This window comes from Polistes dominula, unplaced genomic scaffold (assembly GCF_049000335.1).
Source record: "Polistes dominula isolate Pdom_NZ unplaced genomic scaffold, Pdom_raw_medaka contig_32, whole genome shotgun sequence".
NCBI classification, from domain to species: domain Eukaryota; kingdom Metazoa; phylum Arthropoda; class Insecta; order Hymenoptera; family Vespidae; genus Polistes; species Polistes dominula.
The window spans coordinates 1,823,369-1,841,362 of record NW_028300880.1 but is presented as its reverse complement, the minus strand read 5'-3'; the positions used below and the strand labels follow the sequence as shown (position 1 = coordinate 1,841,362).

The 17,994-nt window shown below is 31.2% G+C and overlaps 1 protein-coding gene across 17 annotated transcripts in view; it reads right to left on the bottom strand.

Moving 5' to 3' along the window:
• The window catches only part of LOC107066729 (uncharacterized), a 70,694-nt gene that overhangs the window by 34,419 nt on the left and 18,281 nt on the right, over positions 1-17,994 (bottom strand). For 13 of the 17 annotated variants that reach the window (XM_089174894.1, XM_089174918.1, XM_089174908.1 and 10 more), the window contains 2 exons: positions 12,529-13,958; positions 11,442-12,044 (listed from right to left, as the gene is read on the bottom strand). In XM_089174894.1, the coding sequence (XP_089031020.1) occupies positions 11,442-11,738 (297 nt within the window). In that variant the 5' untranslated portion in view covers positions 11,739-12,044; positions 12,529-13,958. The remainder of the gene's footprint in view (positions 1-11,441; positions 12,045-12,528; positions 13,959-17,994) is intronic. The other 4 variants (XM_089174901.1, XM_089174927.1, XM_089174942.1 and 1 more) reach the window with 4 other exon arrangements.

Below are 17,994 nucleotides of genomic sequence, written 5' to 3'. Positions count from 1 at the left end.
GTGTTAGATCAAAACGTATTATATTTTACCGATTGAGATATTTTGTTCATTGTAGAATAATTTTCGTTTGAGGTCAAGCTTTAACTAATTATCGATCGGGTTTTTGAACGTTTTCATTTTGAAATAATTCTATTTCATCCATTTTTAATTTATTATAGTATTGTTTAATAGAATTGTGGTAAATCAAAATTATAATTGTACGAATATATATTTGAAATAACGTTGAAAATATAATTATATACAAATGTACATTTTTAATTGATTTATTTAATAAAAGAAGAATTTAATAATTTTCTTTTGTAAAAGAACAATTAATTAATTTATTTGAGTATCGATGAGGATAAAAAGAAAGAATATTTGAATCATTGGATAATAATGATATTTAAAAAGTATGGTGAGAAATAATAAAAAGGAATTGCGATACAGAATTCCAAGACTTAATCGAGTTCAAGGCCATTTACCTTAACCGTACTCAAGGATCTCGGTCAATGGGGTATCTTCATTTTCGGGAATGCTCGAAGCGGGGCAAGAGGATAATGGAGTTCTCGAGTTATCCTAAACGGTAGGACAAAACCATCGACGAAACTTCAGAAAGCGTAACTCATTCTACGATAACGTGAACTGAAACTATTCCTTTAGGTTAAACGATATTGCTTTTGCTATCTTTTCGTATCTTTTGGAAAATTATCTTAATGATTAAAATTATCGAAGAAAGAAAAAGGAAGGGGAGAAAGAAGCTATCCAAAGTAAATTAAAAAATTAAATTTAGTATCTTTGAGGTTGAAAAGTTGTTAAAACAATTTGTCTAGTTATAGTAGATTAGAAAAGTTTTCTACCCCAAATTTTGAACAGAAATATTGCGGATCAATTTGTCCTTTATTATCTGATATTAGAACAAAAAAAAAAAAAGAATTCAAAATTATTACTAGAACAATTTACGATTGGATTCTAGTAAGTTTTCTCACTTTTATGAATGAACGTAATAAAAAAATGTAAAAAGAACCAAAGTAAAATTTTTCCAACGAGTTAAACTTACTAGATAAACCGTTTGAAGAGAAAACAAAATTACTAGGTATACAAAAAGAAATTTTATATTTAAAATCGCTTAAACATATTTACAAAATATATTTTTCAGTAAACTGTTGAAAAAAAAAGAAAGTTTTTACCAGTACCACCCGTTATAACAAACTAACGGAGTATTTTCTTTCCTCTTAATCCTTCGGACAGTGGTGGTAGGGAATGAAGGAACGACAGTATGGAAAGGCAAAAAAATCAGGCATCTTTGTTCTTAGTTATCTCGAACAATGTCCCTTGTTCTTCAACGGTAAATCTGAATAATCCAAAACCAAGCCCGTTGAGCTTACGTCTCGTTTTTATTCCTAGTCTCAAACTCCCCTCCCCTTCTTTCCCCTAGTCTCCTGGCCGTTCCCAAACCACCCCCACCTCATCCCATCAAACCATACAACCAAACCACTCTTATTTCCAGTAGTATTAGTAGTAGTAGTAGTCGCAGTACAACCATAACCATCCTCATACCATTTCTTTGCACTTTTTTGCAATACTAGCCAGAAACCCACCGAGGTAAGGATTTTATTTCCAACGTTCAGTTAGAAAAAAGAAAAGAAGAGAAAAATATATATAAAGAATGAAAAAAAGAAAGAAAAATAAAAAGACTTATGCACGTTCGACGATGTTTCAACGTCTGAGCGAACCGTCGGTGCTGTTGTCCTATCACCGTTGCTTGGACGTAACAGCTGCAGCATTCCGGATCGCGAAATACGAAGATGAAAACGTTCAAGGGATTGCATTGATATATATATATTGGGTTGGAGAACAAATTTTTTCGTATTTTCCTAACACATATCTCTAGGATATTAGATATTATTTTATTTTAAGCTTAGTTTCATGAGATTTTATTATTATGCATTATAAATTGTATTATTTAAAAGAGATAAATATATCAAAGTGTGAATATTACTGTAACGTATTTATCTCATTAAAAGTGTTCCCCAAGGTAATTCCCATGATAATAAACTTATAAATCGTATCTAACATATTAACTGTCAAGATAATCTACAAGTAACTAAATATCGATCAGATAACATTGAATAAGATCATTTGTATCCATTAAAATGTTGTTAGAATTCTATAGAAAATTACGAAGATACTTTATCCCTGACCCAATGTATATGAAACTGGTAATAGGAAAGGAAAGAAAGAAATGGAGAAGAATAAAAGCAAGATAAAGGGTCTCGATGCAGAAAAAGAAAAAGAATAGGACAAAAGATGGGTAGGGTTGAACTACCAAGTTGAATTCCTAGACTCCTAAGTTTCTGTGTTGTCGTTGGGTTGAGAAAACATCGATGCAACATTTACATAGAAAATATTCTTCAGGGTTCTAAACGTGTGACCATGGAGAACCGTATGCAGTCAAGAGAACGGAAAATGGGAGGAAAGTTAGATAGATGGATGGATAGATTGAAAGATAGAGTCTGAGAGAGTTAGAGATAATACCAAAGAAGACTACCTAGACTACTACATCAGAGTGAGTGTGAATGTGAATGTGTATTTATGTGTGTGAGAACACAGTATACATATACTGTAAACTCTCTCTTTCTCTACAGCAGCTTGCTGGCAGCTATATCAAGTTACGCTCTAACGCCCATCCACCAACACCCTTCTCATTCCTCCCTTTCCACACCAAACAGGCACTCCTCATCCCTCCCCACCTTTATCAACCCCCACCCCAAGCCTAATCCAACTCAACTCACATCACTATCCACCACCCCCTTGAATGCCTGACTTCAACGTCCCACTTCTTCTTCCTATATTCGATCCTGACTCAACTTTTATGTCCCCGGGACTCGACATTATCGTGGAACACTGTATGCACTGTTACTATCGACCACAAGATGGTTCAAAGTTAATCTTACTTACTATTTATTTCCTCTCTCATGTTCTAACCTCTCCTATACGTGAAACATACTAATTCACTTGAACATTTACTTTCGCATACTTCTATGTTTATCTTGAAGTTTATCTGTTTCTTTTTCACGAATACCTAGACAAGTTTGTTCATTCGTTCCAACTCTCAGGTATTTCGATATGGTACTATGTTATGTGAACTATACTTTTCATGGATTATACTTAAGAGTCCTAGTTCTTTTTCAAATAGTATAAGAGGGAAAGAAAAAAAAAGTTGTTCTGAAGGAACCAAGTAGTAGGGAATGAAATTTCTTACAGTTTGAAAACACTCGAGAACTATTCTTTTTCTTCTTTTCTGTTTTTTTTTTCTTTTTTTCTAAACGTTATTCTAAGTACTTCAGTTACACTCCATCGGATCAAGAACAAGTTCTTATATTCTAGACTTGGTATTTTTCTTCTTTTCTTTTCTTTTTTTTTTCTTTTCCTTTCTTTATTATTCAAAAGTTGTTTAGATCTCATTTATTTTAAATGTTTAAGTATTTTAAATAAAGTTTTTATGGGGTAAAACAGACGATATGGTAAAAGCTTACTTTTGCATGGATAAAGAACAATCTGATCCACTTGTAAATCAAATGATACAAAAATAAGATGTTTTATGTTCTCGATGTAACTCGGTTTATTTCAAAAACAGATGGTACCGATGCAATTTATTATTCCACTTTGCAAAACTCAAATATAAAATGAGATTTTTAGGTTAGAATTTTAAAGTAATTTAATTTATTATCACAAGGAAGCAAGTAATTAATCCCATTTATCGATACCTAACCTCAAAATCATTCAATGTATCTATACAGATGGTAGTGATGCAATTTTTTATTCCACTTTGCAAAACTCAAATGTTAGGTAAAACGAGATTTTTAGGTTAGAATTTTAAAGTAATTTAACTATCAAAAATATATTAATTTGTTAGAAAAGTAATTTAGTTTACTATCACAAAAAAGTAAGTAATTAATCCCATTTATCGATACCTAACCTCAAAATCATTCCACGTACACATTTCATCTGTTTTTTTTTATTAAAATTCATTTTAATTTCAATTAAATAAAATTCTTTAATTTTTTGATATTAATTATTGTTTTATTAAGAAAAAAAGAAGAATATTAAATGAATTATAATAATCATTAAGGATTATTGCTTTTCCGTAACATCGGATTCAGGAAATAAATTTTTATATCTTTGTCACACACACACACACACACACACATACATCTTACAGTTTTACGAGGAGGCAGAAGTAAAAAAAAATATTTTTTTTTTATGTTTCTACTAAATGATCCCCTCTCCTCTCACTCTCTCACACTTTATCTAATTCATTCTCTAGCAAGTTGCGGAAATAAGGAAGGAAAGTGAATTATAGTCATTAGGATTATTGCTTTCCATAAAGGACGAGAGGGATGATCGTGGTATGAGAGTAAGGAGGTTAAAAGGTATTGATACGGATTGGAGAAAATAAATTTTTATTTCCCTCTCTCTTATTCATTTGCTATACTTTTTTTTTTTCATTTCTTCTTCATTTTTTTTTTATTTTGTCTATCCCCTTCTCCAGTTTTACGATTTTACGAAGAGTAGGAGTGGTGCCTGGGGGTAGGAGGGTTTGAGAAAAAACGTTTCATATATTTTTTGTTCTTTTCCCCCACCCTTCACCCTTTTCCCTATCGAACGACAGACCTACCACCCAACTCTATCCTTTTTTTTTTTTTTTATTTTCTAGACGAAGTTACCAGTAAGAGCGGTACGAAACGTTCCCCTAGCATTTTCCAGTTTTCCCGTTTTACTTTTTCTTCTTCATCCATCTCTTTTACGGGCAGCGCCGGTAATCACGGAAGCGAGGGTTTGAAATTCGAGAGCCCGCTAATGGCCGGTGACACTCGCTCGTCGTTCGCTTGCTGTAATCGGATCGACGTGCTATACGTTCGAAAGCCTTCCTAGCCATCTGCATTCGGTCTTTTTTTTTTTCTTTCCCCATCCCCTTGTCCTCCATACCTTCTCCCTTCTCCCATACCCTTTCCCTTATCCCTAGCCCCCTGGCAGAGCATTTTTTTAATTTTCTCTTTTCTTTTTCCTACTTTTTTTTTTTGTTTTTTTTTTTTGTCTTTTTTTCATTTTCTTTCTCTTCATATCCCTCCCCCCCCCTCCCTTCCCCACTTCTCTATTTTTTTCCCGAAGTTTTTTTTTTATCGCCGAGAGGCATCGTTGCGCTTGCCGTCATCGGATCGTGCATGCTTCGGCTAACGGGAAAATGTCTTCCCAACTATCACCCACCTACCTTCCCCTTCCTTCTCAACTCTTCAATCCCCACCACCAATGTTCTCTCAAATGACGGAGATAGAGTGAGTGAGGAAGGGGTTTCAGAGGTGGGGGGGGGGAAGGGACAAAATGTAGAGAACGGGATTGTACAAATCGTGATTTTTCCTCGAATTACTTTGAAAAGACCCAAATCCCTTGGCACGAAATAGCTTTTTTCCTGAACCTTTAATTTGTTCTAGCCTTTTAATCTTGATTCTTTCTCCATTGTCACGGATACTTGGTATAAATTTTTTTTTTTTAGGTCTCTTTTTACGTCGAATGGGGGAAGCTAAAAATTGTATGGAAAATAAAAATGACAAGAAAATAAGAGAGAGAAACTATTATTATTATTATTATTATTGAAAGTGTTTGATAAAGTGGAGAATGGAAGATTATTTTCCTTGTTTTCTATCCTTTTTTTATTTTATTTTTTTTTTTTTGGGTTAGATGCTGAGACCTGTTGAGTTTTAATCGAGGTTATGTGTTTGATCGATCAAAGCTATTGGACAGAATTTAATTTAGGTTGGTTATTGTAATAGGAAACGAAAAAAAAAAAAAGAAGAAGTAGTTAAATTAGCTAAGAGCATAATTGTTAAACGTTTATTCAATTATAATAATATATTGTTTATTGTTTTATTTGCTCGATTAATTTGAATTCGCGTGATTTAATTTAATTATCAGTTGATCAGAGAAATTATGAGAATTAATGAACATTTGTACCATTAAAAATTGTTCATGTGAAGAAATAAATTAGTACGAACACAATTGATTACTTTTTTTTTTTTTTTAAATGGCTGAAAAAGGAAAAGCTAGAGAACAAATGAAAGAGAGATAGAGAGTAAGAGGGAGAGTAACAGAGAGTAAGTCGGCCGTTTAACGCGTTAACGGGCCTTTGGAAGTCCCTTCAGAGGGATGTCCGTAACACAGTAGGGTTGGGACGGATTGCTGAGAGGTCGTTGGGATAACGGAGAACGAGGGCTTGCAAATGAATGCATTAATTAATTAGAGAGAGAGAGAGAGAGGGAGATAGACAGGGTGTTTGTGAGAGAGCAACAGACCTAAAGCATGAGAGAGAGAGAGAGAGAGTGAGAGAGATAGGTTCGAAGCAAACGCGTAGCGACGAGACGTCAGGGATCATATCCCTGACATGGTTGACGGGCATCTCGCGCAGCTGTCCACGTTATCCTGGAATTATGCTGGCCTATGTGAACCTGTCCACGAATCGGGGCCTTTCCCGTCGGCTTCGTTTCCTGTTGGTTTCTCCTACGGCATGCGTGGCTCATCAACGTTGATATTCATCTACCTTCTCTAATCTTTCTCTAACACATACTGACGTACCATATAAATTGTACAATCGTTTATCGTGTTATATGCTAGTATTACGATGGTTTTAAAAGTTTCATTTACTATTTTGTTAGAAAAAAAAAGGTTTAACTTCATTTTATCTGATTTTAGTGAACAAAATATACAAAAATATGGAATATGTTAAGCTATTTTGAATAGAATACAGCTACGTTGTTGTCGTTGAAATTATTAATGTTGGTTTAGTAAATGATGACGTCATTTTAAAGTAATTAATTTTGACAATTGTTATTAATGTTGAAGAGTGATGGATTGGATTAGGATTTATGAAATGTGTCAGGTTGTTGTTTAAAATGTAGTTTACTTTCTTTTGACCAAAGAATAATTTAATGACAAATTACTCATTTCTTGACAAAATGTTAAACAAATTACTCTTAAGTTTGTTAATTTATTATATTTGGGGTATAGGTATCAATAATATCGTTAAACAAGTATCATAAACGAGTATGAATTTGTATTCCAGACTAAATGTGGAATAACAAGAGAAATCATGACCAAAGTATAGAGGGCTTGAGGGTAGAGATGAGGGAGAAAGAAAAAGAGGGTCTTGACGTCAGGAGGAAGTATCACCGCGAACGTGCTTGGTGAAAAGGTTAAAGATCATAGTCTCGACTAGGAAGCTTGAATTTATGCCGACGTCGTGATATGATTTGACGAAGAGGACAACTAGGACAACGACGAATAGATGTGAGAACCCTGGAGCTTTTTCATGTTGGGTGTTCAACCTTCGTTGGTTCCGTCGTTTCAGATAGAAAAAGACAGATGGATAGATGGCTAGATAGATAAAGAGAAAGAGAGAGAGAGAGAGAGAGAATCTTTTCGAACCGGCACGAGTCAGCCCTGATCCCCAACCCGTTGTATTTAGCGAAGCGTTGAATGCCTCTGGGTGTTTCATACTAGAGCATTAACGTGTGAGTTCATGCAAGAAAAAGGGGAAACCAGGATGTTTCGATCGATCAATCGACGTGTTAGACGTCCCGAGTAATCGATTTCTTTGAGAGAACCTTTTTCGTATAAGTTTTTCCAATTATTTTGACATCGTTCAATAATTTTCATAAATATTATAATTTATTATTGAAATAACGTTTCATTTATTAAACAGTTTAGTTTAAATATTTTTATCATGAGATCTGTGAATAATTTTTCATATTTTAATAGTACAAATATAATTTTATTTAGACATATTCATCGTGCAATAATAAATATTTAACAAATAGTTTAATAATAATATTTATTTGTTCAAAATTCGATGAGATTAGATTAAGAATTCGAGTGGTGCAAGCAGAGTTGTAATCAGACAGGAATTAAGTAGAAAGAGAGTAGAAAGAGAAAATATACTCGACCATTAAGTAGTAAAAGTCAATAGTGAGACCATCAACATTAAAGTAATACGTGTCAATGAAAATTCATACGAACACTCAAGTAGTACATACAAACGTTTAAATCCGCCAACAAAATCAAATGATTTCATTTACTGTGCACTCAAACAATTAATAAACATTCTCACAACATTTTAACAATAAAATAATCAAAATCAAATCCCTAAAATATGGAAAAATATCAGACTTGAATTCTAGTGCTTAATTCGTGATTAGAATTAAAATTCTTAAACGTGTAATTTGAACGATTATAACCGTGAAACTGTAAACCATGTACCACAAGTATTACAAAGAGAATGTTAAGTGTATTTACTTGGCATAGTGTAAAAGGATAACGAAGAGAATGAGGAAGAGGAGGGGGAGGGAATCGATTACTTAACACGACTTTCGTGTTGGTAACGCGAGGAAATTCGCACGTGTCCCATTTCATGAATATCAGCCATCGTCAGGAATGGTCGATATTGAGAGCAGAAGGAAGCCGCAGTTACGGCTAATGAGGAAGGATCGTACGAGCATCGACTACGTTTCCGATTTGTCGGTAACATCAAAGAGAGACTATTCTCTTTATCTCTCTCTCTCTCTCTTTCTCTCTCTTTCTCTTGCTCTCTCAATATAACATTCCCACACTCTCACACTCTATTTAGCCTTCTTTCTCTAAATCCTGCTATCTTTGCCACTCATCAAATGGTAACTCTCCGGAAAGCAGCATCACGTTCAACAACGGTGCTAGAACGTAACGCCTCTAGACTAAAGTACTGAGTACCAACCTACCTATAACCACCCTCATCTCCCCTCTACCCTTCATCACCTCCTCCTTCTCATAGAATGGAAAGTACGAGAAGGGTTCTGGTTTGAGCCCGGAACGATGTTTCTGACCGCCAATCAGTCGGTCGGTGATAATCGAGCTTCAACCCAGCTACGTCAGTGAAAATCGCTACCAATCCCGTTAGAGGTACCATTCAAAGAGGGAACTTTCCAAGTAACCCATGCTGGAGACCAATCGATCGATGTAATCGCGATGTTCTATGGTGAATCGGTAGATTCGACCTGAGGAATACTACCATACCACTACCACCATCATCAAAATTACCATCACCACCACTATCTTTACTAGCAGGTAGAGTAGGCAAGTGTATCCACTTACTAGGTTTCTAGCTAGGTAGTAGTAGTAGTAGTAGTCAAGCTTCTAGTTGGGTAGGTAGGTAGGTAGCTAGCAAGGTAGGTTGCTACTTAGGTAGACACCTACCTATCATATACCCCAACCTACTCGAACACACCACCACCTTCTCCTTAACGTCACCCTGAATCCTTCATGTCTATCTATCTATCTCTCTTCAACCCCTCAAGAACAATGGAACGCTTTTCCTCAGGGAATATCAGACAAGAGAAGGACGAGTTCTCTGAACGCTGGAGAAGCTCCAGTCGATGTTACCCTCCGTCCATTGCTTGCTAGACTGTTAGAGAGTAAGAGGAAGAGGAGAGAGGAAGAGCACTTCCTGTTAGCCTCGACCCTCGTCCGCAACCAGCCGCAGGCCGCAAGCCTCCGTTACCTCCTGCGAGCCGTAACCCCTAACCTCACTCACGCTACTCTCGCCCTGACCTCCTGCCGACAGCGTAATTGTTTAGAAACCCCTTGATCTGTAATTTCACCGCCTCAACTCCTCTTCCTCTCTCTCATTCTATCCTTCTCTCTCTCTCTCTCTCTTTCTCTTTCTAGATCCCATACTCGAAACATGCTTAACACGACTACTTCCATTCTATCTATCCATCTCACTCTATTGCATTCCATTTATATGTGTCTCGTTTCTGTCATGGTTTTTTCTTCTTTTACATTTTTTTACGGTGTTTTATCCTTTATTGAATATTGTAATATTACTTTTATATAAATAGTTTATTTAATTAATACATTTTTGTTTTATTTTTAAATTGTTTCTTACATCTTTTGCATTAATCTTTTCCCTTTGTACATTATTATTATTATGCATTATTAATATTCCTTAACTCGACTTTTATTTCGTCATTTTGAACTTTGTTTCATATACTTTATTTTTATGTTTGTTTATATTCTTTATTTTACTTTTAATACTTTTTCCCAGTAGACTTTTATTTCTCCGACACAAACTCCCGACTTTCCCTCCGATCCTGTGACTTTTATTTCTTTCCGTTATTTCACCTTTTTTCTTTCTCATTCTTTACTCGTTTCGTGTCTCCTGTCTTGTTTTTTATTCATCCGGGTTTTTATCTTATTTTCCATTCTTTTTTTTTCTTTTTCTTTTTAATCTAATTTTTATCAGTCAATTTTTATCTTTATCTTTTGGCGTCTACCTTTGCGTCATCTTTTTTCTCAATGCATATTTTTATTCATCTTTTTTTTTTCTTTTTTCTTTTTTCTTTTTTTTGCGACTCTATTCTATCATTTTCATTCTTTTTCTAACTTTTATCAGAAAGAGAGGAGTTCGATATTCAGAGCATGCACGACGAACCATGGCATTCCTCTTTTTTACGTCGTGCTCGAAGAAATCCTCTTGGAAGATAAAAAGGCAAAGCGGAAGGATCGCGTGAGATTCTCGCGATTAGAATTTCTGTTTTCTTTTTTTTTTTTCTACTCTTTTATTTTTTTTTTTTTAATCTTTTTTTACATTAAGTGAATATTTTCTATCGAATAAATAAGATCGGTCTTATTAATTGAATATACCAAGGGATGAGTTTATTTAATTATAATTATAATAACGAAAAATTGTAACATTTGCAAATATTTTAGGTTAGGTGAAAAGTTCGTGAAATATTGTCTTTTAATTTTTTTTTTGTAAATATTAAACTAAACTTTAAATTGTGTGTGAACATCTTTCTTCGTTAAAAGTACATATATATTTAATTTTATTATTATATTAATTAAATATCAGAACGGATAAATACGTTCGATAGAAAACGAGTATAACCTAAAAATAAATTCTATTTTCTATCCTAACAATACTTTAAGTTACTTTCAAGCTTAAATTAGCTTCTCTATCTTACATTACTCATAAAAAAAATATATATATATATATATATATATATATATATATATATAAATGCAATAAAGTGAAGAAATTAAAAACATAACCTAGAAAAATAACACGAGTAATCTAAAAATATATTCTCTTCACTACATTCATAATATTTAGAGTTTAATTAGCTTCTATCTCTTACATTTCTCATCCAACAAAAAAAAAAAAAAAGAAAATATATATGTTAAACAAAATGAAGAAATTCGTAACATAACCTAAAAAAAAAATAACACAAGAATTCGAGAAATAAATTCATTTCGCCATGTTTGCTTAAATATTATCAATTATTTATCGATCACAACGATGATTAGGTATCAAACAAAAAATAATAATTAATAATAATTAATTGTGAAAGAAAAGTGTAATCGTTAAATGAACTTACAATGTCTTCGAGTTTTGAGCATCCTTTTCTCGTGGTGCAGACGAGTGCAACGATGACACCTCCGGCGAACATTAGAAGAAGAAATACCGCGAGCCTCCAACCATGATCTTTTTGTGGAAAAAGCTTCTTGGCGGCCGGTAATCCGGCGACCTCAGACGTCGTGACGCCGAGACGCGACGCTTTAACTAGAATCGTCCTAAGGCGTCTCGACGCCTTTTCGCAGCCCATTTTTGTCGGTGGATTATTGTTGCTTTTTGAGTTAGAACTCGATCTTGATTTCACGTGCACGTGATCCATCTTTTTATTATTATTATTATTATTATTATTATTATTATTATTATTATTATTATTAATATTGTTATTATTATATTATTAGGATAATAATTATTTTCTATTTTTTCTTTTGCAATAGAAAAATTATTGATAGTTGACACACACCTTTATCAAAATTGTTCAAATATTTAAAGTATTATAATAGAAATGATTAATCACAAAAATAATATTTGTTATCATTGTATTTTATCGAAGATCATTTTTGTTTATAGTTGTATACATGAATCACTGTATCACTGTATAACTAAACACACGTTCTTTCACGCGTACCTAGAAAATATATTATATATATATATATATATATATATATATATATATATATATATATATGTGTGTGTGAGTGTGTGTATGTAAGCTTTTTCACGTTTAAATACACTTAATCACTCGAGGAACAAATTAATGTGGATTATTATTCGTTTAAGCACAAGCATTGAGTTATTCCTTTCAAACTGATAATTAAATTGATTATCTTAAATCTTCTTTTTTTATCTTTCAATAAATGAATTATCAAATTTTCGAACACCTCATCATTTATCTGTTAGATTCGATTATTTCGATAATGAAGATATTCTTTTCTCTCTCTCTCTCTTTTTTTCACTTAGGAAACTTCGGACTCGACTATTTTTCAATCAGATATTCTGCATTTGGAATACTTAAAGGACAAACGGTATTAACGTTTCAAGTGGATTGAGTAGAAAAAGTGATAAATTTAAGATTTTATGAGATTATATTTCCAGGACGATTTCGTTATTACTCTTTTCTTTCGTTTTCTTGTTTTCTTCTTCTTCTTCTTCTTCTTTTAGTTTTCTATGGTTGAAACCACCATAAGCCAACGTAGACGCAGTAGCCTTTTACGTTACTGCAAACCAAGTCGTTAGATTTTTATGACCACGGGACGCGAGAGAACGCGAAATGGCGAATGGAAATTGAGATTCGTTGAAAAATATTATACGGTTTGTTTTATCCTGGAAAAATACTGACTTGGATATACTGAAAAATGATGACTTTGATGATTATTCAAACTTCTTTTCTTATTTTTCTTCGAATATACTCGATTCACTCTTTTTTTTTTTTGTGACGTTGATCGTCACCGAAAAAGTTGACGAATGATTTGAATGATTTCAATCTTCTTTTCTGTTTCTTCGTTTTTTTCTTTTTCTTTTTCTATATCAACTTGACGATGATTAGATTTTATAATTTGTTTTCGTTGATTGAATGAACTGTTGAGAAGAAAAAAAGAAAAAGAAAAAAGAAAAACAAAAAAGAATTTAATTCGAATTACTTTCGGGAAAAGGAACCAACGTATCTAAATTTATTCGATAACTTGTCTTCTCTCTCGAACTTATTTCTGTTTATTTTCTTCTTTCTTTTATTTTATTTTGTTCAAATCGATTGATCAATCCGAAAGAAGAAAATTCCTTCCTCGAGGGAATTGATTTGTATTGAACCTTTCCTTCAAGAAAATAGAATCAAAAATAATCGGAGATTTTTTTTTTTTTACATTTGTCGTATAACCTAATCTGACGATCTTTCAATGTTTAACATTTAAGAATAAAAATAATTTTAATAAAAAAAAAATTAAAAAAAATTGTAATCCTTTCGATTATCGAAATATTCAGGGGGAAAAAAAACAACAACCAAAATTAAGGTTGTTCTCCTAACGTTGTGTTAGTTTATCCTCTTCCTTTACTTTTTTTCTTTATCACGTCCGTTTGAGATCCTACGATCGATACTCCTTCGTGACGACCTTCCAAAGTCGAGGGTGAACCACCCCCATCGCGCCATTAAGCTTCTATATCGTCGTGGTGATTCCAGGAAGCAGCGGGTACCTCTCTTCTTCTGATTTTATCACTTTGTACACGTCAGCTTGAATTTTTTTTCTACCAACATCTTTTCCTATCACATATTACATATTACGTATACACATACACACACATACACACGCTTTGTATATATTATCTCTGTTCCTTTTTTCTTCTTCTCTTCTTCTTTTTCTTCTTCTTTTTTTGTCACTATTTTATTTTTATATTTCTTTTTGTATTTTTTAAAACTGAAAATATCCTTTTATCGAAGATCCACTGTTCAGGATTTCAAGAATATCTTTGAAATATTACTTGATGCAGTTAAGTAAATGTATTTTTTGTAAACACGCGAAACGTGTGTTCTTCTTTGGTGCTGCCATTACTGAAACAGAAAAATAATTTCAATTTGTTAGATAAAATAATAGTGAAATTTAATTATTATTTGATTTATTTATTATTATTTTATGTTCATTAATATATAATAGGAAAGAGAATCGTCCCAAATATGTGTAATAGTTTGTGGTATTATTTAAATAATTATAATGTAAAAATTTATAATATAATTGTATTTTTTAAAAGCCTTATTTTCACAGGAAACTTATAAAAATATTTTATATAAATTAAATTTATCGTTTATAAATAATAATTTAATATTATTTAACATTAATCATAGAAGATATGTTCAATCTATTTATAATAAATATTATATACTATAAAAAAATGTATTTTATTTTATTTATATAATATACATTATAAAAATATTGTATATAAAATTATTTAATAATTTAATAAAATTTAAATATAAATATTATCTAATATATAGTATAAAAGAGTATTATTATAAATTAGCAAACACATCTAAATATTACAATAATGTTTTCTAAAAAAATATATTATATATTTATATAATAATTGAATATTTATAATTTAATAAAATTTATAAATATAAATTATATAATATACATTAGAAAAAAATATTAATATAAATATAACCAAAAACATCTAAATATTACAATAATTGTTTCTAAATAATATGCATTGCAAAATATAAAATCATCTTGACACCTTATAAAAATTAAATATGAATGAACAATTCGTAATAATAATTAACAATACACAAATTATAAAAATAATTTAACGAACATAATTTCATATTAAAATTTTCTTTTATTAAACGTTGTACAACAAGCTTGTAATTAATGTAAAACAAGTTAGTTCATTTAACTAATAGAATAATTAAATCCTATATACATAAAAAAAAAGAAAAAAAGAAAAAAAGAAAAAAAGAAAAAAGAAAAATAGAATCTTAAGTGTAAGATTTTTTTCTGAAAGCCCCAGAGTAAAATTCTTAGATGAATGTAATATAGGTCACGATATAACGATGAAATTTCATTATTGTTACGAGCCGGTTTATAATGGAAATATATCTTCGAAATACGTAGCTACGGACTTGGCTACACCACGAAAGAACGATATTGAAAAGCATTTGGCGATACGTCCATGATCTATCGTGTGACGCAATACGCTGTGCTTTCTTTTAAAGGATCGCTTCCGGCCGTTAAAACCAGTAAAAAGGTTTATATCTCATGGAAAAGGACGATATTTCCGAGTGAACTATTTCTATAACGTTTATACGATTTTTCTTTATACATTTATACTATTATTTTTCAATTTAAATCAATATTACATTTTTCTTCTTTTTTTTTTTTTTTTCATTTATATATTTTTAACACCGTACAATAATAAAATTAAATCGAAAAATTTCTATCCAATAATTTTGATCGTATAAACTACTCAAGTTTCAAAGTTTTGTTTCTTATTTATTTTTAAGGATTTATAATTTATTTTTAAATTTTTTAAGGTTATTACATTGTAAAAGTAACATATATATATAATATAATAATATAATAATAATGATAAAATAATAATAATAGATAAGAAACATTGTAATCAAATATAAAACACAAAATTTTCAATATGGCGTATCATTTCAATCTAGATGGCGCCCCTATTGATTTAGATCCTACATTTCGTCGATATAAAACATCATCTTAAACATCTTCTTGTATCAATCAGTATCTTTTAATAATAATCTCAAATATATTAATAAATAATTTCTTCTAAGATGCACAAATACACCTATAACGTGATTTATACTTAAAAACAATTAATAATACTAATAATAATAGTTAAAACATAAAATTTTCAATATGGCGTATCATTTCAATCTAGATGGCGCCCCTATTGATTTAGATCCTACATTTCGTCGATATGAAACATCGTCTTAAACATCTTCTTGTATCAATCAGCATCTTTTATAAATAATCTCAAATATATTAATAAATAATTTCTTCTAAGATGCACAAACACACCTATAACGTGATTTATACTTAAAAACAATTAATAATACTAATAATAATGGTTAATATCGTGAAAGCCTTTTAAGGTATTCAGTTTAATGTGAAATTATATTGAAAAGCATCCCCAATTCCTAGATTATAACAAACGTAATAGGAATATCGATAACATCATAGGAATGAGATCTCGAAATTGGAGAAACGGAATCCAATGTAATTTGTAATTAATCCGTAACCATACAAATACACATGTAAATATACAAACATATAATATCCCTTTAGGAATCCATATGTTTGAACAGGAAGAGAACATATTCGAGATAATCAATGTTTCATCTTCTTAATGTACGAAAAAATCTATCTTTTGAACTATCCAACTAAAGCAACAAGATATTGAGAGAGTACGTTTCACTCGAGTTGATTCGAAAAAGTTTCGACGAACTACGATTGTTTCTCTTTTCTCTCACCCCCATCTCATCCCACTCCATTCCATCCACCCTCACCCCAACCTTCTTCTCTTAACTTCACTACCCTAGCTGCCTCTTTTTCAATCCCTTAGCCTACATCACTATTTTTGTAACTCCGTTCTACGGTCCAGCACTTTATGGAGAAACTATTTCTAACCCCGTTCCACGTTGCTCAGACAGACATTGTATTTTTATCGAGAATAAGCAGATGAATCGTCGTAAAGTAAGTAAGAGTGCAAAAGGTCAAGATACTTTTCTTTCCACTATCTTCATATTTTTCTTCAAGTTTTTTTCCTTTTTTTCCCCCCCCTTATATCTGACCAACATCTATGTCAATGATTTTTCATAATATTTATTTCAATTAACTACTCATATTCAATTATTTGTATTGTTTAATGTAATTTTTACGGATGAACTTTTGATCTTTTGCTAAAATTACATGATCAAGGGAATATAAGTTTTTTTATAATTAAATTGAATTATTGGTTATTAAATTTAATCAGAAAAGTGTTACAGATGCTAATTGTTTTTTCTTTCTTTCTTTCTTTTAAGTGGTATTTCTGTTTTCACTTGCCAATAAATTATTTTAAAATAATTAGTCGATTATTGGTAAACGATAGAGTCGTTTTCAATTTGATTAATGAATTTCTCATCACCTTTTTAATATAAATAAAAGATATAATATTATTTAATGTATTTTAAACTTCAGTCTAATTAATCTCTTGAAAAGCTGTATTAATTTTCTCTCAATCGTATAAAACTCACAATCAGCAAATATAACCTAAATTACAAAAAAAAAAAAAAAAACAAGAAACCTTTTAAGATAACTTAACCTATTTAACGTAGATAATTAAAATACGATATAAGTGGAAACAACAATAATAATAATAATAATAATAATAATAATAATAACAAAATGTATGTAATATGATTAATAAATAATAACCTAAATTATAAAAATAAAAAAGCTTGTTAAGGCAAGGTAAAAAAGAACTTTTTGATATAACTTAACCTATTTAACGTAGAAAAAACAAAATACGATATAATGTTAAATAATAAATAGTAATAACAAAATTGATGTTATATGATTAAAACATAATGATTTATCGTTCTAGAATAGATAATAATGAGGTAAGACGATAGCATCCTTCATTGTCGTAGAAAAGCAAGGAATAATTTAGAGATGGTAAAATTTCGTGCTCGTTGCTAAACGGATGATCAAGTTTCTACAGCAAAGTATAATCCCTGTAGCTAAGCTATTACACGTTTTCATTCTCTTCTGAAGTCCTTTCTTGTGAAAGAGAAAACAAAAGAGACGTTGTTCTTGAAAGAAGCTCGTGAAAACAGAGAAAACCTCGAGAACGAAACAAGGAAAGAGAAAATGGAAAAGGTACGTAGGTTTGTTTGTTTGCTTGCTTGCTTATAAGGACTTTCAAGTTTTCATAGTAATTTAAGAAATTATGCCACAAAGCTTTCATTCTTGGTTAAAGAAGATTGAACAAGGTCATCTGTAACAAAACGTTTCACTAACTAGTTTTTATTTTAACCTATTCTTTAAGTGTTAATTGCTTTTTCTTTTTAACTCGACAAACGT